Source organism: Polypterus senegalus, chromosome 15, assembly GCF_016835505.1.
Source record: "Polypterus senegalus isolate Bchr_013 chromosome 15, ASM1683550v1, whole genome shotgun sequence".
NCBI lineage: Eukaryota > Metazoa > Chordata > Cladistia > Polypteriformes > Polypteridae > Polypterus > Polypterus senegalus.
Window position 1 is genome coordinate 10,879,176 of NC_053168.1, and position 24,282 is coordinate 10,903,457.

The 24,282-nt window shown below is 36.4% G+C and overlaps 1 protein-coding gene across 4 annotated transcripts in view; it reads right to left on the bottom strand.

Moving 5' to 3' along the window:
• The window catches only part of LOC120515459 (triple functional domain protein), a 322,795-nt gene that overhangs the window by 104,189 nt on the left and 194,324 nt on the right, over nucleotides 1-24,282 (bottom strand). For all 4 annotated transcript variants that reach the window (XM_039736493.1, XM_039736492.1, XM_039736495.1 and 1 more), the window contains exons 18-28: nucleotides 20,338-20,529; nucleotides 19,165-19,314; nucleotides 18,298-18,412; nucleotides 14,368-14,483; nucleotides 13,534-13,656; nucleotides 8,733-8,927; nucleotides 8,538-8,653; nucleotides 8,174-8,240; nucleotides 3,995-4,104; nucleotides 1,610-1,679; nucleotides 660-749 (exon numbers count right to left, since the gene is read on the bottom strand). In XM_039736493.1, coding sequence (XP_039592427.1) covers nucleotides 660-749; nucleotides 1,610-1,679; nucleotides 3,995-4,104; nucleotides 8,174-8,240; nucleotides 8,538-8,653; nucleotides 8,733-8,927; nucleotides 13,534-13,656; nucleotides 14,368-14,483; nucleotides 18,298-18,412; nucleotides 19,165-19,314; nucleotides 20,338-20,529 — 1,344 coding nt within the window. The remainder of the gene's footprint in view (nucleotides 1-659; nucleotides 750-1,609; nucleotides 1,680-3,994; nucleotides 4,105-8,173; nucleotides 8,241-8,537; nucleotides 8,654-8,732; nucleotides 8,928-13,533; nucleotides 13,657-14,367; nucleotides 14,484-18,297; nucleotides 18,413-19,164; nucleotides 19,315-20,337; nucleotides 20,530-24,282) is intronic.

The following is a 24,282-nucleotide window of genomic DNA, read 5'->3' on the forward strand; positions in this document are numbered from 1 at the left end:
TCAGTATCTTAGAATAATGTAATAATAACAAACTTGCCAAGAATACTGTATTAAGCACATACAAAATTAGGAGAAAAAAAGTGTATACAGTAGAGGCATATTACTAACTTCTTCATAAAAGAACATTTTCATTTACTTAGTCCATTTAGACCATGGCAGGGATGCAGGAAGCTGTGACCTTCTCTAGCAAAACAGGTACTATAACTGGATGGGACTCCGCACCACAAAAGGTTGCAACACTCACTCTCCCTCCCCCAGCTTATAACAGTCAAGTCACTGTATAGTATGCTTGAGAGCAGTGGAAGGAAACTAACACAAGCGTATGAAACTCTAGAAAACTTTACAAAAGTGGTGTCTGAGCTTAAAATCAAAGTTCATTGCCATATTTAAAAAGAAACGTTCATTGTAACAAAAAGTATTCAATTGAAAATCACTCTTTACAGAAACAAAATTATATTTTATCAGGATATGTTTAACAAAGGCATATAAGAAGCAACACATCAAAATAAAAGGATTCTTTTGTCAGCTTTATTTTCACAAAAACAAAACAAGATGTCTTTCCTGTGGTATATATATTCTTCTACTATATTTAATAAAGCACAGTCAAAGAATGAAGGAAAATTAACAACTTGTCATATGTGACATTTTAAAATACTTACATCAAAGTAAGGTCCTGCATGTTCTAAAATAAGCTGAGTGGAGTCAGGCTTATTTTTACAATATGTTACATACATTTGAAACTTGTCTGCCTGTTTGGGGTAGAGAAAAAAATAAAAAATAAAACAAGCCTTCATAAAATAATACATATTCAATATTAAGCAAAGTAATTAAAATGCAGGGCTCATAAACGTAACCCATGTCAGAGTAATATTAACTGCAGACATTATTTCAAAGAATATTGCAAACTTCAGACATTAAATGCAGAAACCAATAACAAACACAAATATTTTAACTTTCACTTAATAAAAATAATACATTTATATAGCACCTTTCCCATGCTCAAGGCACTTAAGACCTCTGGGGGTCTTTTCTGCCCACTGCTAATAGGCAATTCAATACTTCCACCCAATGTACTTGTTAAGTTTATTTATTTACTAATCCATTGATTGACTGGCTTATCTGCCTGTGAGTCTGAATCCTTGTTTTATAAAGTATGTTTCTTTTGTATGCTTCTGAGTTTCCTCTAGGAATGAATAAAGTTTTATCTAATCTAATCCAAAAAGACAAACTCTGGGTCAGGCACATTCTTAGATAAATGAGTGCAAGTGACAGTACCTGTAAAAGTAAGTTAAAACCTTTCAGTATTTCAGAGGTCAAATCAAACTGAAGTAAATTACTGTGGTGAACGATCTTAAACACAGAGTAGCTTACAGTATGCTGGTTTTTTAACAGATTCAAAGATAAAAAAAAAATACATAACCATTATCAGTTACTTTCTACTAAAGTGCCTTGATCATTAAACATCATTACTAAAAAAAAATCTTTACCTAAAAATTACATTTTTTAAACACTGTTTTCCAAAAGACAACAGGTAAATGTAAAATAACATGCTTTTCAGAAAGAATCTTTAGTTAGGCCAAAGATAACAAAAAAAAAAAAAGAATCTTACCCATGTAACAAAACAATGTCCTACATCTTCAGGAAGTTGTTCATATTTTTCTAATTCCTTCAAAAAAATGCTAAGAAAAAAATACATTAAGGAATATTAATTTAAATTAATTCACTATCTCAACTTTTCTAAAGAGATGCAGTGTTCATTCTATGGACAACATCTAATTGTAACTTTACACTAGTTTTTACCAACATTATTTTTATCACAATAAAAAGACCTGCCAAGCAACTCCGGCAAAAACAGCTACTATTTTGCCTAGTACTTTTTCATCAGCCAATCTGAACACTTAACTGAACATCTGCACCTATAGCTAAAATGTCTGAAACTTATATGGTCGGAGCCGAAGCAAGAAGTTGACAAAAATCAAGAGACAGCTGGCAAGGAGCTGAATTGCCAGACATCATGCAATATCAGTGCTGTTCAACTAAGGAGGAAGTTGGAAACTGAAGGATGTAGGAGCTGCTTAATCACAATGGCCAACTAGAAGAGCCGTTCAGAGGTTAGAGCACAAGCAGCACAAAACTTGTATTTTTGATGGAAGACAATGTACAGACTATGGACTATAGACAATAACACCAATCCCAAAACAGTAGGTAGGCACAGCTGGGATAAACTTGGACAACTTATTAAAAACTATTATTTTGAACTCAATATTTATTCTGCTTGCCAACAATCAGAGCAGCAAGCATCTTATTGTTCTCAACTTCGCAAGCTGGGATGTTAGGTTGATGTCTAAATGTATATTGGGGCTGTGCCTTAACCTTTTCAACTGACAGATTTCAGGGAAAGTACTGTCCAAAACAAAGTAAATTAAGTATATTCAGGGAAAGCTGACCAGCAAATCAAGATTCAGAATAACTAAAGACCTGACACTGAGCTTACGGATAGTGAATTAGTAAACTGCCTGCTTTGCTGTTTATTAAAAATCCTCTAAAGTTCAGTTGATGTTTTCAGTTCCGCTGCTTTATTGATTTTTGTAAAGAGCACAGTTCCAAAAAATGGACACTTTTGAAAGGCACCACAGATACTTGAAAACAATCTCTGAGGAAAGAGATATTTCTTTTTTATTTTATTTTAAATTAAAGATATATAACCCATAACTAAGGAACTGGAGAATTGGATTATCTAGGACAGGGGTGTCGAAGTCTGGTCCTGGAGGGCCGCAGTGGGTGCAGGTTTTCATTCTAACCATCTCCTTTGTTAGTGATCGGTTCTTGCTGCTAATTAACTTATTTTACCCTTGTTTTAATTGACATGACCCAGACCCTTTAGTTTCTTTTTCCTTAATTAGCAGTCAAACAATAATGAGACACAAAACAAGCCACCACATGACCAGCTAACCTGTGCCCATCACACAGTATCTGAAAATAAAGAAAGGTGAAAGTCTCAGTAAAACAGAAAATCAACAGTTCTGGAAATGTCTGCTGTGGCAGAATGAAAGCAGCAACAAGCTATGGAATTAAATGACGGGTTTATATAACAGGAAGAATCGGCATCACATTAAGAAACTTGTTTGAGTGAAATTGGTTGGAGTTTGAATCTTTCAGTTTAATTGGTTATCTGTTAGCTCATTTCATGTCTCATACCTGTTTGGTTGTCATTTAATGAAGAAAAGAATCAATTCAGGGGACTGAAGCCTTAAAAACAGGGCAAAGAAAAGAAGTTAATTATCAGTGAAAACTGGTCATTTATTATGAAAAGGGTTAGAATCAAAACCTGTTGCTACTGCGGCCCTCCAGGGCTGGAGTTCGACACCCCTGATCTAGGAAGTAACATCTTAGACTACATGAAGACTACATGATTGCCCCAAGGTTCTGTAGTAATTTGTACTGCTCATATTTGCTGATTTTGGTTATAATGAAAATGTGACTTTTTTTTTTTTTTAAAAGTAAAAGCATGAAGCCAATCTAAATCTGACGTGTATCTAGCATTTCCAGGTGTCATAATTGATCATTCTTTCCTACCCGTGGTCTCTTAAAGTCTCAAAACTACACTTTTGGGAAAGTCATCTATTAATGGTGAAGTAGGTTAAAATAAAGGATTGCAAGTAAAAGACAGTCCAAGTCAGTGATACAGCCTGTTGAATGAGGTCCCTGAGGTACAAGACGAGACGTGAAACAGGTAGGAGGTTATAGGTAACAGTTGTATAGCTGATTTTAATATTTCTTTCTATCCCCCATTAAGAAATAAACATAACAGGGCGCATGTCATAGGAGATTTGATAACATGATAAAACAATAAGACTTTGTATACATACAAAATTAATTTACAATAAGGTATAACAGAAAAACATTAATTGCAAGATATATCAAATTCTAAAGTACAAATAAAAAGATCTGTGATTAACAAGAAAAAATGACTATAGGAAAAATGATTCCTTACTTATTGTGAAATTCATAAAGATCTTGCATATTTCCAAATATGATATGTTCTTTGTTAACAATGCCAGGAGGAATTTCTTCAACTCCACTGGTCATCTCCCATAGGTATGTCTAGAGAAAATAAACATACAAATTATGATAACTTTCTTATAAGTACAGTACATCTCAAAACTCTAACCACAATATTAAAATTAAATTGTTTTATGAATACTGTTGCCTGGTTACACAAAAGTTACCAGAAATAATAATAATAAAAAAAATGTAAAAAAAACCATTGATAGGTGGAAGTTAAACATCCATCCATTTTATGAATCACCTCAGTGCAATGCAAGACTGTAGGATGCCTGATAAAAATCCAAGAATTTTGTACTTAAGGCTGCTACTCATGCATACCAAATTACTAATCACATTTTTACTTTTTTTTTTGAAATATGGAAGGAAAATGTGCAGACACCACACAGAAATAGGAACTGAAGCATAGATTGAACACAGTCTCTAATATTAGTGAGGAACCAGATTGTACTATTAACCCAACATTAAGGTGAAAGCAAAAATCCACATTAGAGTTTTATTAAGAAAATAATTTACCGCTAATCATGTTTTCCATGCAGAGAACAGTAAATATATGTTGAATTTTGCTAATTAAAAAAGCCACTTAATAGTTTCTTTATGTGATAATGAGAAATAAAGTTTTACAGTAAAACACTGTATACAACAGTTACAATGGTGGAATCTGATTGAGACGAAAGCCATGAAGTTAAATTAGAAGATCTTAGATTCAGTATTAGCATAGAATGCTTACCAGCAGGAAAGTCTACAGATTATGCAGGAAGACACCAAGAAACCTTATAGTGTCAGAAGCAAAAACTTAAGTCTCTGATAGGCCATGGAGAATGACCTTTAATAGAAAGCCAATGATAGGATGCAGACTACAGCTGAAACTTTAATTCTGTTTTAGTAGAAAAACGGGTTAGCGCTGCTGTTACATATTTTGTAAATCTGAAGGTGGCTTATCGTGACAGGATTGATGCAGTTTGCAGGTCCCTTGTTTGTATGTCAATAGCTCGATAAACATAAAAAGTGAGACTTCTGATGGTATTTTAAACCCTTTAAAGGCTCTTTTCTCATGTTTATTATCATTCCTTTACAGTTTTTTTGTGGGGCGGATATTTGGAAAACAGTTTGATCAACTGAGGGTCGCATTTTTTATGTGAATGTTGTTTTCCTTTTGGCATCATCTAGTGGTGAATTCTATTGTTAAGGCGGAAAGGTGACGGAATGGCAGTTACAGCAACCAAATCTAAAACCAGAGCGTTTTCTCGTACAACCTCAAATAGCTTTCTACAGACCACTGAACTTATAGTTATGAGAGACAAACGGTATATGGGATAAATAAAGCATCTGAACTTCTGTTTAAAGCATATGTTTCACTGGGGTGGCAAAGTGGAAGCTGTACTGAGAGAAAGGTCTATATACCCTAACAATCCATAATACTGTCTTCAACTGTGGCCATAAAGTTTGGATTACAGTCATATGAAAAAGTTTGGGAACCCTTCTTAGCCTGCATAATAACTGACTCTACCTTCAAAAAAAGATAACAGTAGTATGTCTTTCATTAACTAGGAACATCGGAGTACTGGGGTGTTTTCAGAACAAAGATTTTTAGTGAAGCAATATTTAGTTGTATGAAATTAAATCAAAAATCAAATGTGAAAAACTGGCTGTGTGGGTCCTCTTGTCATTTTGCTGATTTGAATGCCTGTCACTGCTCAATGCCGATTACTTGCAACACCAAATTGGTTGGATGAGCTCATTACGCCTTGAACTTCATAGACAGGTGTGTCCAATCATGAGTGGTAAAAGGTATTTAAGGTGGTCAATTGTGCTTCCCTTTGACTCTCCTCTGAAGAGTGACAGACAGCATGGAATCCTCAAAGCAACTCTCAAAAAATCTGAAAACAAAGATTGTTCAGTCTCATGGTTTAAGGGAAGGCTACAAAAAGCTCACTCAGAGGTTTAAATTGTCACTTTCAACTGTAAGGAATGGAATCAGGAAATGGAAGGCCAAAGCCACAGTTGCTGTTAAACCAACCCAGGTCAGGCAGGCCTAGAAAAACACAGCATATGCGCAGGATTGTGAGAATGGTTACAGGCAACCCACAGATCACCTCCAAAGACCTGCAAGAACATCTTGCTGCAGATGGTGTATCTGTACATCGTTCTACAATTCAGCACAATTTTTGCCAAACAACATCTGTATGGCAGGGTGATGAGAAAGAAGCCCTTTCTGCACTCACGCCACAAACAGTCGCTTGTTGTATGCCAATGCTCATTTAGACAAGCCAGACTCATTCTGGAACAAAGTGCTTTGGACTGATGAGACAAAAATTAAGTTATTTGGTCATAACAAAAGGAGCTTTGCATGGCGGAAGAACAACACTGCATTCCAAGTAAAACACCTGCTACCTACTGTCAGATTTGGTGGATCCATCATGCTGTGGGGCTATGTGGCTAGTTCAGGGAAGGCCCTTGTTAAAGTCGAGGGTCGGATGAATTCAACCCAATATCAACAAATTCTTCAGGATAATGTTCAAGCATCAGTCACAAGTTGAAGTTACGCAGGGGTTGGATATTCCAACAAGACAATGACCCAAAACACAGTTCGAAATCTACAAAGATATTCATGCAGAGGGAGAAGTACAATGTTCTGGAATGGCCCTCACAGTCCCCTGACTTGAATATCATCAAAAATCTATGGGATGATTTGAAGCAGGCTGTCCATGCAATTTAACTGAACTGGAGAGATTGTCTATGGAAGAATGGTCAGAAATACCTCCACCCAAAATCCAGACACTCATCAAAGGCTATAGGAGGACAGTGTCTAGAAGCTGTTAGATTTGCAAAAGGAGGCTCAACTAAGTATTGATGTCATATCTCTGTTGGGGTGCCCAAATTAATACACCTGTCTAATTTGGTTATGATGCATATTATATATTTTCTGTTAATCCAATAAACTTAATTTAACTGCTGAAATGCTACTGTTTTCATAAAACATGTCGTATATTAAAAGGAAGTTACTACTTTGAAAGCTCAGCCAATGAAAAACAAAAATCCAAAGAATTAAGAGGGGTTCCCAAACTTTTTCATATGACTGTATGTCTTATATAACATGTTTGGATACAAGCGTTCAAAAAGGGTTTCATAGCAGTGTTATGGATCTTACTCTCAATGCTACAGTGGTAAGATAAAAGAATCCAAGCGTACCTTGAAATGAAGCCATTACTACTATGGATCATCAAGAGCCATTGATATTGAGTGGACAATTACATAGGATCTCTACTAATTCTGTACCATTGTAGGTGTCATAGACAAGCAGACTATATTTTCACTGCAGAAATTAAAAATTGGAAAGAGTAATTGCTGCTGGGGACAGAGAAGTCCTTTACAGTCTATAACCATTACAAACCTCACCAGGGGAAAAAAACAAGTTGAAAACTAAGGTATGAATTAACACATTTTAAGCTCCTTCAAAGAAATTAAAAATGGTTTTAAAAACATAAAAAAGCCTGAAATAGCTTGAAATCATAATTATAAAGGGGCTTTACAAGACAACTGATAGAAATGTTCATTTCTCCTTTTAAGAAGTACAACAGGGCACAACATGTTACCAAGCACACATTATAATTAAATATATCTTTATGAAAAAAGGGCCTGAAACTTGATTTATCATAAGGCCTCATTCTGCTGCTCCACAAAGCCACAAGAACTTGAGTAGGTGCTGTGGAGTAAACAGTGAAGCAACCAGTACAAAATACAAGCCAAGTTTATGTGGCCCAAAGGAATCTTGTTCAAGTTATTTATACTAATAAAGTAAGATCCTGTAGTATGCAAAATTACAGTTAAAAAGTGTGGTATAAACTTTTCAAAAAACCGAATGTGTGTAACATCCATTTCATCTATTTTTGGCTTTATTTCATCTGAAAAAGCAACTACTGGAAAGAGTTCAGCAAATTGTAGTTATGACTCACCACACTGTATACAAATAATAAAACTTAACAGAAACATTTTTTACATAGAACACAAATTCCCTGCAACGTAATTATAAGTCATTTAGTTGTTTCAGCATGCTCTCTAAGAGCAAACAAAACAGAAATTGGCTCATCATCGTAAGCATACTTACATCCATGCACTCTCTAAGGTCTCTCACATAAGCCTTCTCTGTTTGAATAAGCTCAGCCATTATGAATCTAAACGAAAAAATTAATAATTAAATATTAGCATTTAAAAGGATTTATCACATTTAGTAACATTTACTGATTGGAAATATTACAATACTGTTTCTAGATCACAAGTAACGTGTGTTGTATTTCATTATTCTGTACACAATGACATTTTTCCATAACAATAAAATGTTCTAAACCTTAGAACAGAATAAAAACTACTGGAATTCAGAGTGTTGTGTATTCATTTATAACTATTATTCTACTAATATCTTTTATGTGAAAAACAGTGCATCAAAAGAGAAAGAGCTAAGGTATGCATACTCCTTCCTGCGGGCAGACTTTCTCTTTTCTTCATTAAGCTCATGGGCAGCATCCCGTAGCTTAACTTCTGAACCCGGTGCACTAGCGGGAATGATGTCTAGCTGTAGATCTTTGCTCTGTAATATAGCACAAAGTCATTAAGAACACATTTCATACCGAGACTAGCTACTGAGCACCTTGCACATGTAAACATACCGATTTGTTTGAATCTGATGAAATTCCAAGGGCTTTTTCCAGTGATGTTCGGTACTTATCCATACGAAGGGAAAAGTCTCTGTACCTTTTATCCACTGCTGTTACCCATTTCTTTATTTCAGTTGCGTGGGCATGCCCTTTGTCACAAAATCCATCAGCCAGCTGTATCAACAATTTTACACGTTCTTTGGTTTGCTGTTAACAAATATTGTTGGGGTGTGGGGTGGGAGAGAGATTTTTGAAAGTAAATTACTGGAAAAACTTTAAATGACAATGTAACTGTTATATTATTCAGCAAGATCTATGCCAGTATTAAAATACCAATACCAGTAAAAAAAAATTTTTCATAAAGGCAGAAATCATTATCTGTTTATAATTATGCTATATGGATGTAAATATACAGGGAGTGCAGAATTATTAGGCAAGTTGTATTTTTGAGGATTAATTTTAATATGGAACAAACACAGTGCTATCAGTCAATCCAAAATGTTAATAAACCTGAAACCTGAATGTTTCACAACGGAAATGTGAGTGTGAACATCATCAGGGGAATACATATGTGCGGACAATTATTAGGCAACTATTAGTGTGCAGATTTATTATGCAACTAAAGGAAAAATGAAAATTTTCCCATCTCACTTGTTTATTTTCATCTGTTATAGTGAGAATAATAAACAAACACCTCAAAATTTACAAATAAACATCTCTGACATTTCAAAAAAAATAAATCAGTCAATCAATGACCAATATAGCCACCCTTCTTTCCAATAACAGTCATAAGCCTTTCCATTCATGGAGTCTGTCAGTTTCTTGATCTGTTGACGATCAGCTTTTGTGGAGCAGTGACTACAGCCTCCCAGACACTCTTCAGAGAGGTGTATTGTTTTTCTCCCCCATAAATCTAGCGTTTAAGAAGTGCCCACAAGTTCTCGATAGGGTTTAGGTCAGATGAGGAAGGGGGGCCATGTCATTATTCCTTCATCTTTAAGGCCTTTACTGGCTGGCCATGCAGTGGAGAACTTCGATGCAAGTGATGGAGCATTGGCCTGCATAAAAATCATGGTCTTTTTCCTGTATCACTGTTTGAAGAAAGTGTCTTCGAAAAACTGGCAGTAGGTTTGGGAGTTGATTTTGAGTTCATCTTCAATGCAAAAGGTCCAACTAGCTCATCTTTAAAAATACCAGCTCATACCAGTACCCCACCTCCACGTTGGAGTGGAGCTCTGTGCCCATTACTGATCCACAGGTCCATCCATCTGGTCCATCAAGAGTCACTCTCATCTCATCGGTCCATAAAACCTTTGACAAAAATCTGTCTTCAGATATTTCTTGGCCCAGTTTTGACGTTTCAACTTATGTTTCTTGTTCAGTGGTGGTTGGGTTTCAGCCCTCCTTACCTTGGCCATGTCTTTGAGCACTGAACACCTTGTACTTCTGGGCACTCCAGGTAGGTTGCAGCTCTGGAATATGAAAGTACTGGAGGATAATGGGTTCCTGGTAGCTTCACATTTGATTCTTCTCAAATCTTTGGCAGCTAATTTGCGTCTTTTGTTCTCAACACGTTTCTTGCGACCCTGTTGACTATTTGCAACAAAATGTTTGATGGTTCTGTGATCACACACCAATATCTTAGCAATTCCAAAAGTGCTGCATCCCTCTGAAAGACTTTTTACAATTTTTGACTTTTCAGAGTCAGTTAAATCTCTTTTTTGGTCCATTTTGCCTGAGGAAAACTAGCTGCCTAATAATTCTGCACACCTTGATATAGGGTGTTGATCTCCTTAGGCCACACCCTCCCTCATTACACAAATACACATCACCTGACGTGCTTAAATCCAATAAACATTCAAGTTAATACAGCTTGGAGTTGGAATATACGCATTAAAAATGATGATATGGTCAAAATACTCACTTGCCTAATAATTGTGCACACAGTGTATATCTCCAATATTTATATTGTTTATTGTTATACTAGTGATCGGTCTTTTCAATACTACCCTGAAATACTGTGTACTATAAAATCACTGAATGTATATAATAATAATAATGCATTTTGTTTATAGGGCACTTTACATTTGTAACAAATCTCAAAGTGCTACATAAAAAGTTTAAACAAAGGCAAAACAAGTTAAAAACAGATAAAACAACAATAATTAGTAGCATTCTTGTCAATATGCTTTCCTAAATAGAAAAGTCTTTAGCTTCTGTGTTCTCAGGCTCTCTGGTAGGGCATTCCAGAGCCTTGCAGCAGCCACTACAAAGGCTCGGTCACCCATTGTACGAAGTTTGGTCATAGAAGGGCGAAGGCGGTAGGTATTTGCAAAATGGAGGTTTCTTGTAGTGGATTGTAACATAAGGAGTTCCTTAAGATATTGTGGACCATTTCCATGGATACACTGGTGAGTAAGCAGACAAAGTTTGTATTCAATACGGAGGTGGATAGGGAGCCAATGAAGTGACCGAAGGATTGGAGAAATGTGTTCATATTTCCGCACCGTCATCAGGATCATTGCAGCACTATTTTGAATTTGTTGGAGCTTTAGAAGGCTCTTGTTGGGTATCCCGATGAGGAGTGCATTACAATACGCAATATGTATCTATGATATTTCTGCATCAATGGAACTTGTGATAAAAAACATTTTAGTGAACTGTATTTGGAACACTTAATTTAATTTGTGCCAAATTCAATTAATATCCAGGGGCACCTTTGCACCCCAACTAAATGTTGCACAATTTTTACTCTATCAGCTATAATAAAGCAGCACTTATACTTTCTTCTGCGCCAATAAATTACATGCTGACAGGTGAGAATTTAACTCCATTTCAAACAATTAAGGACAGGTGGATCTCAAGTTACAGAGAGTAATTTCACAGATATGACCAAACACATAAAACCCCAATTTTTTTTTCTTCAACTGAGGTTCAATTAATTTTAATCTAGCAACTTCCATTTTTTAACTTATGGATGAAACAAGCTAGTTTTCACCTGGATGAATATGTAGTTGCCACAAATAACAATAAGGGATGGTATTGCACACCGTAGACTTTTTCACCATTTTCAATTACTTTGTGCTTTCATGCATGTGCGTCTATGAATGTAACTGGCATTGCGTGCTGTTGCACAGTAAGCTCAGTCACAGGTGAGCGGCTCTGTCAGCAGCTGGCCAAGATGCATAACTGGGGTATAAATGACAGAAAGAATAGAACTTGTGTGAAGCAGGAGGGCCACCAGTAAACTAAAATTGTTGAAAAAACATAAAAGCCTACAAAGTGGTTTAGCGATAGATCCTATTTTACAGATTCCCAAATTGGTGTTTTGCAAATTTCCATTCATCAAGGATGGTTTTAAAAATACGTACTGCAGACGCTGAACTGTAATGTAATATAGTGTCAATATACTGAAGTCGGCATTGATGGCAATTTATTATAATGACAGGCACATAAAATTGTCATTTCACAAAGGGGTTGGTGTGTACAGAAGTTTAATAGATATACAGTGGAACCTCGAGATACGATCACCTCTGTATACAAGAAATTCTAGATAAGAGGAAAGTATGAGCGAAAAATTCGGATCTAAATACGAGCATTGGCTCGCGTAAAGAGCCACGAGCCAGGCTGTGGGTATGCGTGACGCGTTTCCCGATCCGCCTCAACTCAGGGATTCACCCAAGCTGACGCTGCCAGCCCATCAGCTCACTCAGTGTTCCTTGTTCTCCCTTAGCGTGAGGATCTACGCGTTTGTGCGCTTGTGATTTCATTGTTTCGCTGTAGCAGTTAGCCGTATAAGCGTATCCAAAAATATCGCAGACATGCAGACAGAGAATAGGAGACGATTGCCCTCAAGAGAGAGAGAGAGAGGGAGAGAGAGGCACACGCGAGCAAGAGAGATAACGAGAGAGGGAGAGAGAGACACGTGCACGAGCGAGAGAGAGAGCGTGCGAGCGAGAGAGAGAGAAGCGCACGAGGCGAGAGACGCGTGCACGAGCGAGAGAGACGCGTGCACGAGCGAGAGAGAGACGCGTGCACGAGCGAGAGAGATACGCGTGCGCGAGCGAGAGAGATAAGGAGAGAGAGACGCACACGAGAGAGAAGAACCATCAGCTCAGTTATGATCACATGACGCTCAGCAGACAAAGTGTATCTATACTACTTGTATTGCAAGACATTGCTCGTTTAATCAAGTCAAAAATTAATTAAAAAATTTAGCTCGTCTTGCAAAACATTCCGAGGTTCCACTTGTATATATTATTTATCAGTGTTATTTGTTAGGAAAATTGATTTTTATGTTGATATTTTTGGGGGTGCGGAACGGATTAACTGGATTTCCATTATTTTCAATGGGGAAGTTTGTTCTAGATATGAGAAATTCGATATACGAGCTCAGTGCTGGAACGAATTAAACTTGTATCTCGAGGTTCCACTGCATTATGTATTAGGTTAATTAGGCTGCATATTCATTCTGGTATAACAGTTTAAGCATAAAGCTAATTATGTAAGTGTAAAGTTGGGAAAATGCAGGTTTTTGCTGGCTTACTACACCGAAGATGATGATGATGCATATAGCGCTTTCCTCACTACTCAAAGTGCTGTCCTATATTTCTTTTTTCAGAAACAAAAACCAAAACGTGCACCAACATAAGTTATGATTATGCTGTGCAAATGAGGCACTTCAAACACAAGACATAAATAGATGATACTGAATAAATTCTAAAAATTCTGAAATCTCAAAAAAATATTCCTGACCACCAAAACTGATCCAAAACATTTTGAGATGCTACATGTAGAACACTAACTTTATTACCTTTGCAGTTATCTGAAATTCTTCATGCTCTTTGAGAAGCTCTTGCGTGTGATGTATACTAGAACCTGTAGAGGTGTGAGTGGATAAATAAAACTCTCCGGTGTCATGGATCCACTCCAAAGCCTAGAAACAGATACAACATGCAAAGGTAAACACATCTAAAATATATTTATTCAAGAAAAAAAAATTAGAGATAAACCTTATGTTACAGTTTAATGTATAATCTTTTAAATCACTTGAAATGATGGGCTTAAGAATTTAAAAAAGACTCCAATTTTTTTGCCCAGAATATACTGTATATTTCATAACTGATGAAACTGAGGTGTTTCATTTGCACATTGTTGCTGCACATAGGTTTTTCATAGTAAGAAGTGCATGCATGCGCCATCTAGTGGTTATGGCTGAGCATGAGCAGAACGGACTGCGCAATACACACACAGGTCTTTTGTTTATACATGTCTAATCACAATTTTGATTCAATTTACGATTAACATATAACTCTAGTATGGAACATACTAATAACTACAAAAGTTAAAACAGATCAGAAGTTGAAATGAACAAACAAAAATCTTCAAACAAAAAAGGAATCCACCGCAAACAAGCTTGTCAAAATTAAATTACTTCATTACATCTTTTTTAACAAACTGTATTTCACTTGAATAGCCATGAAGCAATGTAAAATGTTCATTGTTTAGAAACTATAACTATATAGGAAATCAATATTTACTTTAAATAATGCAATTTTCCATGAAAAGCCTTTCAGATTTCATATATTCATTATACTTAATCATGGTCCTAGTCAGGTAAATATGGCACAAACTCCCTGACACCAACCTGCTTAGCACTGCGTTCAAATACAACATACTGTTGACACTGGTCTAGACGCCTTTTCCTCATGGTCCAGAAGTGCAGTACACGATTCTCTCTTTGCAACAGCTCATTTAAGATGTCTGCAAAATACACAAAAAGTCAGATCACATCACAGTAAGGTTAGATCTACTTAATTTTTAAAAACACATCTTGGACTCAAACCCAGGCCAGACATTGTCTTTGTTGACAATATGCAGATTTCAAGTCTGTATTATCTTCAACTCTGGCTTTCCTCCCACAACCCAAAGAAATGTACGTGTGTACCTAATATGAGTGAACTTGATTCTAGCCTTAACATTCAATGCTGCCAAGTTGGACAACCGCTACTGTGTATGTAGATTAAGTGGTTTCTAATAAAAATGGGTGGTGGATCGATAGACAATAACAATAAAAATATTGTAAACCCTAATAAAAAAACTGCAAATCATCTAACATCAGTTAACACATGGCATATCTAGACAAACAAAGAAACACTTTCTTGTAGAGTCTTGCTAAAACAAATTATTAATTCACATACAGGTGACATAATAAATTTATATATATATATATATATATATATATATATATATATATATATATATATATATATATATATATATATATATATATATATATATATACAGTGGGATGCAAAAGTTTGGGCAACCTTGTTAATAGTCATTATTTTCCTGTATAAATCGTTGGTTGTTACGATAAAAATGTCAGTTAAATATATCATATAGGAGACACACACAGTGATATTTGAGAAGTGAAATGAAGTTTATTGGATTTACAGAAAGTGTGCAATAATTGTTCAAACAAAATCAGGCAGGTGCATAAATTTGGGCACCGTTGTCATTTTATTGATTCCAAAACTTTTAGAACTAATTATTGGAACTCAAATTGGCTTGGTAAGCTCAGTGACCCCTGACCTACATACACAGGTGAATCCGAGTATTTAAGGGGTCAATTGTAAGTTTCCTCCTCCTTTAATTTTCTCTGAAGAGTAGCAACATGGGGTCACAAAACAACTCTCAAATGACCTGAAGACAAAGATTGTTCACCATCATGGTTTAGGGAAGGATACAGAAAGCTGTCCCAGAGATTTAAGCTGTCTGTTTCCACAGTTAGGAACATATTGAGGAAATGGAAGACCACAGGCTCAGTTCAAGTTAAGGCTCAAGTGGCAGACCAAGAAAGATTTGGATAGACAGAAGCGACGAATGGTGAGAACAGTCAGAGTCAACCCACAGACCAGCACCAAAGACCTACAACATCATCTTGCAGCAGATGGAGTCACTGTGCATCGTTCCACCATTCGCGACTTTACACAAGGAGATGCTGTATGCGAGAGTGATGCAGAGGAAGCTTTTCTCGCCCACAGCACAAACCAGAGCCACTTGAGGTATGCTCAAGCACATTTGGACAAGCCAGCTTCATTTTGGAATAAGGTGCTGTGGACTGATGAAACTAAAATTGAGTTATTTGGGCATAACAAGGCGTTATGCATGGAGGAAAAAGAACACAGCATTCCAAGAAAAACACCTGCTACCTACAGTAAAATATGGTGGTGGTTCCATCATGCTGTGGGGCTGTGTGGCCAGTGCAGTGACTGGGAATCTTGTCAAAGTTGATGGACGCATGGATTCCACTCAGTATCAGCAGATTCTGGAGACCAATGTCCAGGAATCAGTGACAAAGCTGAAGCTGCGCGGGCTGGATCTTTCAACAAGACAACGACCAAACACTGCTCAAAATCCACTAAGGCATTCATGCTGAGGAACAAGTACAACGTTCTGGAATGGCCATCTCAGTCCCCAGACCTGAATATAATTGAAAATCTGTGGTGTGAGTTAAAGAGAGCTGTCCATGCTGGGAGCCATCAAACCTGAATGAACTAGAGATGTTTTGTAAAGAGGAATGGTCCAAAATACCTTCAACCACAATCCAGACTCTCATTGGAACCTACAGGAAGCGTTTAGAGGCTGTAATTTCTGCAAAAGGCGGATCTACTAAATATTGATTTCATTTCTTTTTGTGGTGCCCAAATTTATGCACCTGCCTGATTTTGTTTGAACAATTATTGCACACTTTCTGTAAATCCAATAAACTTCATTTCACTTCTCAAATATCACTGTGTGTGTCTCCTATATGATATATTTAACTGACATTTTTATCGTAACAACCAACGATTTATACAGGAAAATAATGACTATTAACAAGGTTGCCCAAACTTTTGCATCCCATTGTGTGTGTATGTGTGTATATATATATATATATATATATATATATATATATATATATATATATATATATATATATATATATATATATATATATATATATATATTTATATATATATATATATATATGCCGTGACGCATTGAAAGAGGCTCTGCCTCTGACGGTGACATCTGAGGTTCGATCCCTGCGAGGGATGCAGTGGACTGTGTATGCCTGATGAGCCCAAATAAGGGTGAAACACGTGTCGGATACTCTTTGCATTATTTGACAGTAAACTATGTAATATTCTATGATCTGCTTCTCACAACTGAGAAGGCTCGTGGCGGATGTTTGCGGACTGAAAGACCAATCACATGCATTACCTGGTAGGTAACCACACATACAATCAGATCAGGACTCAGACTACGAATGCTATGAATATATAATATATATATAATATATAATATATATATAATATATATATATATAATATATAATATATAATATATATAATATATATATATATATACATACATACACACACACACACACACACATAGGTACCTTGGTATACATCCTTAATCCATTCCAGATCCTTGGACTTATACCAAACAAATTTTTCCCATAGGAAATAAAGGGAAAATGATTAATCTGTTCCCATGAAAAAACATCCTGTTGTCATTGGCATATTGTACATTGATGGGGTTGTATAAAATAATTTAAACACTGCTTAATACTAAAATACATAAATACAAAAGCAATTAGATGAAATAAATGAAAATTTAATCTCAGTTTACTTTTTAATAATGTTTTTGTTATTCACAATTGTAGATACCGCCGTTCTTGGTATATGGTATGCAGCAGCCAAGTCCCGGATATGCATGCCACCTTCATACTTTTCAAATGTATGCGAAAAAACACAAAATCACGTGAAAATTCACTGAGAGTTATAGGGTGGGTTGCTCACTGAATGCTAGCAACTGGCGTACTGACGCTTGTGGGCAGTCGTGAGTTAGTCTCGAGATAAACAAGGGTAGCGCGTGGTGTTCTAGCAAGCGAGTCATATTCCAAACAAAGGTTGTATACCAAGCAAAATTTTTCGCATCCAAACAGGACATATACCAAGTTGGTCTTATTCCAAAGAAGACATATACCAAGGTACCACCGTGTGTGTGTGTGTGTGTATTATATATATATATATATATATATATATATATATACACACACACACATACACACACACACTCTGTATATACATGTAGATCTTTTTGGTAAATCAATTATAACACACAAACCATTTACAAACTGTATATATTTATGTAAATATATTACTGTCAATAATCAAGATAATATTCTGGCATGGCTGTGTATGTCGACATATGTGAGAGAGAATAGGGGAAACTGCTTTGTGCTTACAATGGTAGGCAACAAATTCTGTGGAACCTTAAAAGCTGACTGAGCAGGTTTGAAATGAGATAAATATGAATAAAAAACTGATATCTCCATAATGAAAATAGCCCCAAAGTAAAACCTGTCTCTTTAGCCAATGATGCAAATTAAAACTGCACAAGCTGAGTGTTTAAGCAAATTATACAATAAGGAAGACATTTTAATACACCATAACATAGCTTAGAATTATTACAGAGGTATGTGTCAATACAAGTTGAATAATGCATTTGGTCATATACATACTTTTAACTTGTTGCTCAGGTGCTTTGACATGAGTTAACATTCCAGGCATATTCACACTGTTTCTGTGAAGGTACTTCAAGAACACATCAGCATTCCTTCTGGCCAAAGTACAAGCCTAAAAAAGATTTAAATCAGACATTATACAAAGCTTTTAAACATGTTATCAGGAGTACTTTAATAGAAATGTGTATATTACAAGCAAAGAAAACTTCTGCACCAATGTCAAGTTTGCTGGTTACAAGAGGATTTTAAACTACACACAGTTTTAAGCAAATGTTTTCATGCTTTTGGATCCAAGCACAGGCCAGCAGCACACAGGAGACATGCCTCAGTGTCTGTCATTTTTACAAAACTGATACATTCATGGATGTGTGAGTTTATCTCAAATAAGACTTTATCATTTATATTAATTAGAAAAACATTCAAAAACGAGTAGAAAACTATCCATTTTTCCTCTCCATTAACTTACTTTTAAAGATGCAATTCTTGTGTCTCATTTCAAATATGACACTGCTTATTACCAATGATTAATGATTTGAACTTCAATTGTATTTATTAGGGGCCAGTTATAAAAAAAAAGATGGTGGTAAGAACAAGCGCACTTGCTGACGTCTCGGTTCTGCTGACACCTCGGGACTAGAGACAGAATTGCAGAAATGTGCTGGAGTTCAAAAGGTAACATAGGAGAATTAAGCCAAATCTGATCATCTCAAAACTAGTAGCAAGAAGACCTAACATGTTAATTCAGTAATACCTGGAAGCTACTGGAATGAGCAGGGAATGGAAAAAAGTTGCAGAACCTCTTAGAGCAGATTCTTCCAAGGGCTAATTCTGAAAAGAGTGATATTTTTGGCCAAAGAAACTTACTTTAAGGAAGGCTTCCTTTTGTTCAAGGTGCTTACTGATCATTGGTGTAACATGGTCAGACTCAGAGTTAGGGCCCAGTTTGTCAGCCCCTCCACACCAATCTTCCTCTCGTTTATACTCTTGCTCCAAACTTTCCAATACACTGCACACCTAAACAAACAGAAAACATGATTAGTTAAACAGCTTTTTATGTTATCTTAGCAAACATTATAAATACAAAAAATTCAGTGCTAAGAAAACATTTGGGATATCACATTATATACGAAATGAAGAAGCAGTTTAATGGTGCATTTATAAATCCATAATAATTCCAGGACTAGAGTATTTATTAAGTACATAAACAATATTGTAATTACGACAAACTATGTGTCCCATTATGTTTACTGAGTTGAGGTATTATGCAGTAATGGACAAAAAAGGTACAATTATTTATACCTCCTTTCTGTAATGTAAACTCGTGTTGGTTAATCAGGGGTACACAGTGTGTCAGTTAAAGACTGAATTTGGAGCTTTGTGTTACAGTCCAGTTCCCAACACACTAATCCACAGTGTGTGAATATGAAAGATCTGTAATACTGCTGTCTTTAACATGGCATTATTTGTTCCTGTATACAATACAACAGATTTATATTTGCAGCTTTAAAAGTAGAACAAAAATGTATACTTTCAAAAACACCTTAACTCATATAGTATTCAAGTTTCATCAGAACAGATTATAAAGTACATATTTTTTGCAATCTACTGAAAATTCATTTGAACATGTTGATGTGGTAACAGTGGCAGTATTGCCCTGGAGTTCTCCCTGCAAGTTGGAGGACCTGCTTGCAGGGCTGGATACAGGTTAACATCATAACCAGGACAAAGCAACTGCAAGTTAAGGGCCTTGCTCAATGGCCTAACAGAGTAGAGTTAATTCGGGCGTTTACAGATTGCAATCCGGCAACCATCCAATTGCTGGCACAGTTTCCTATAAATTACAAAATCACCATAAAATTTAAAAGATAAGCCTGCTTTAAATTTTTGTTGGCATCTAGCTATATACACAATATACTGTATGAAGAATCAATAAACATATATTTAAGAAACTGCACCTTATGTTGCAAATTTGATTATGATGCTGTGGTTAATTAACCACTTTATAATAAAAAAAGAAAGTCTATGGTAAATCCTTACCTGTTCTGATGTCTTGTAGAAGGCAACTGAGGCATTGACTAGTTTGAGACGATCCTCCATCTTTAACATGAGCTGTTGCCAATGAGAGGCAACTTTTTCAGCACAATCTCTGATCATGTCCATATCATAGTGATTTGCCTGAAGCATGGCTTCCGCTTTCTGCTGCACCTGCAGAGCACTCTGATGGGTTTTCTGAAGGGAAAAAAGATTTGAAAAGGCAAAGTGAATATTAAAAATTAAAAATGCATTATAAAATTTGGAAGCCAAGATCAGCCATTAAAAAAGTAACAAGTTAAAGAAACATACACTAAAAACAACATGAATTATAAAAAAAAAGACTAATATAAATCTAAAATAATTTACATTACTAAAAACAACATAAATTATAAAAAAAGACTAATATAAATTACAAATTATTTACATTACTAAAAGACCAAAAATCTGATTATACAGTATATATTACAGGTAAAAATAAAGATATAATGTAGCTCAGAGTGACTGGATTAAAGGTGTCAATAAAGAATCAAATTGCTTGCTTCACTACATCTTTTGAGAAACAAGAAAATACAATCTCTGCAGAGTAAAACTTGAAATATGACATTTCTGAAAGTTATAATGCAATTATAAAATAAAATATGATAGCTACCCTAATGCTTGCTTTATGCAAAAGCTCTTCAAATGTCTAACTTTAACTGTGCATTGCTTTAGAAAACAATGTATTTATAATTTACAATGATTTTCTAAAGCTTGAACAGTTGACCATGTGCCAGCACATATCAAATGTTCCAAGAAAAATTATTACTTTAATTCTACATCAGTAAAATTACAGATGTAAAAATGCAACAAGAAATTAGTGCTGAGTTTCAAGTTTAGATTATTATTTTGCAATAGGAAAAAGTAAGGCTTATTGATCTCTAATTACTGAGCCCCATTAAACCTCCATTCTTTGTGGATGGAGGCAAGATTTCAGCTGCTTCTTCTAAATGACAATTTCTGGAATGATAATACTAGTTAATGTACGTCTTGAACTTCCTTAAGTATTACTAGTAGAATTACATAAAGCTGATGGGTTTTGTTCATACTCAATACGACTACAGTACTAAAGTTTCTAAAGTATAATCGACTCTTCTACCTTAAAAGCCGAAAATACCAAGCTTACTTTGATATCCTCTAAATACATTCCACTAACTTTCAGCGACCACTTTACTACCTGCTTGTTAATGCAAATAGCATTCTCTTCCAACCCACCAATCCCCCAAAAAACAAGGGAGTGACCCACCTGTGAGATGTGGAAAAGATTTTGTGCGCAGACAAGACAAAGTTGAAGCTTTTTAACCAAAGCTTAAAGAAATGTGTGGTGTAAATAAAATATTGCCTACTACTCTTAGCATGGCTACTTTTAATAACTAGGTAAAGAGGAATCTAATAAAAATTACAAGAACATGTGGCATTTGCAGGCAGGTTTACGTTTACTTGTTTGACTGACGCTTTTATTCAAGGCAACTTACAATATTTGAGACACAAATGGTTACATTGCTTTAGTCTTTCCAACTGGAGCATAGGGAGGTGAAGTGTTCATGGATGCTCATGGTCATACGGTGTCAGCAGCTGGTGTGTCGGGCGGCTGGGGGTGGTACCCAGCCAGGACGCCCAGGAGGACTGGAGGAGGGCTTGTGCCTCTTCCAGACCACGAGGGGGCGACCATCCTGGTTGTTTTGGGGGCCACGGGTAGAGGGCTTGGAAGCCCAATCCTGTAGGGGCCCGCGGCCACCGCCAGTGGGCCTCCCGGTGCCTGAACAACCCTGGACCTCAGCACTTCCGCCACACCAGGAAGTGCTGAGGGGAAGAAGACTGGGGACACCCGGAGGGCTTCCAGGTCCGCAGCCGGCACTTCCGCCACACGGGGGTGTGTCCGTGGAGGGCTGCCAGGAAGCAGCTGGAGCCCATCCGGGCTGCTATATAAGGGGCTGCCTCCATTCATTCAGGAGCGAGAGTTGGGTGGAAGAGGATGGAGTTGGAGAGAGGAGTGGAGGCGGCCAGGAGGAAGGCACTAGAGACTGTACGGCCTAGACTTTGGGGGGGATCAGTGCAGGAGGCACTGGGTTGTGCACTAAAATAATTGTAAATAGTTTGTAAATAAATGAGTGTGTTGGGTGCAAAACCGTTGTCCGTCTGTCTGTGTCCGGGGCTCGTTCCACACTGGATTTGAACCCACAACCTTACGGTTTGAAGTCCAAACTCTTAACCACTATACCACACTGTCTACAAATACTATAAGAAAACATGTTTGAACCTGCTAAAAGAGTAAGGCTTGGGTCAATGTTCATCTTTCTGCCCAAAAAATCCCAAACACAAGGCCAAAGTAACCTTGGACTGGATCAGGAACAAAAAAAGTATTATATCCAACAGTGGACAAGTCAAACCCTGCTCTCAATCTCTAACATTAAGCAACGTAACGTCAAACAAAAGCTAAAAGCTGTAGTGCTCTGAAATACAACCCCCAATTCCAAAAAAGTTGGGACGCCGTGTAAAATGTAAATAAAAAAAGAATGCAATCATTTGCAAATCTCATAAACCCATATTTTACTCACAATGGAACACAGAAAATATATCAAATGTTGAAATTGAGATATTTTACTATTTCATGAAAAATATTATATATGGCAGGAGCAGGTCTCAGAAATTTGGAACGGGGCAACAAAAGGCTGGTAAAGTAAATGTTTCTAAAAAGAAACAGCTGGAGGAATGTTGTGCAGCTAAGGGTAATTGGCAACATGTCACCAACACAACTGGGTATAAAAAGAGCATCTTAGGGAAGAAGTCTCTCTCAAAAGTAAAAATAGGCAAAGGTTTAACAATCTGTAAAAAAACGTCCACAAATTACGGAACAATTTTAGAATAATGTTCCTCAACATAAAATTGCGAAGAATATCTCATTACATACAGTACATAATACCATCAAAAGATTGCAAGAATCTGGAGAAATCTGTATGTAGGTGACAGTACGCAACATCAGTATTGGATGCCTGTGATCTTCGGGCCCTCAAACGGCACTGCATTACAAACAGGCCTGATTCTGTCATGGAAATCACTGCATGGGTTTAGGAACACTTCCAGAAATCATTTGTCTGTGAACACAGTTCTCCATGCTATCCACAAATGTTGGTTAAAGCACCATCATGGAAGGAAGATGCCATATGTGTCTTAAAAGGGTCAAAGCTCATTTAACAGTAGAATCCTGGAAGCTTACGATTTTTTCATTGTCCCTGACCTCCTTAAATTTTCCTGAAAAACACTTTTACAAAATAAAAACTTCACAAAAAGTGTAACAAAACAAGTATGCTTTTACTCAAGAATAAAACCAATGAAAACAAAATTGCTCAACTAACATGTTGCTTAAGCAGACTACCAGTCGGTAAAAGACTTTGCCTTCTTTATTTACACAGATCGTTGTAGACACAAAACACATGTGAAATGTACATATTTCAAATCATGGTATTTCATTACCTATATAATTCATTACAAAAGCATCAGCACATGAACACTTCAACAGACTGTGAGAATTGCAGCAGGGATGCCTTCATCTGACTAAGTGGGAAGTGAGGTTGGTGTGCAAGGCTGCATTCTGCCAAACCACACGTTTGCAAAGCAAAAGCGAGCTAAAGCAGGCTATTAGCACAGCCATAAGGAGCTAGGAGCTTCTTGGTATATGTCAGGAAAATTTAAGGTGGTCATGGACACAAAAAAAAAAAATCGTAAGATTCAGGGATTCTAGTTTTAAAAAGGACTGAGGTAAAGTGTAAAACTGCTCTGTGGTCAGATGAATCAAAATTTAAAATTCTTTTTGGAAAGCATGGATGCCATGCACTCTGGACTTAAAAGTAGAACAGCCATCAAGCTTATTATCAGTGCTCAGTTTAAAAGCCTGCATTGCTGATCATACGG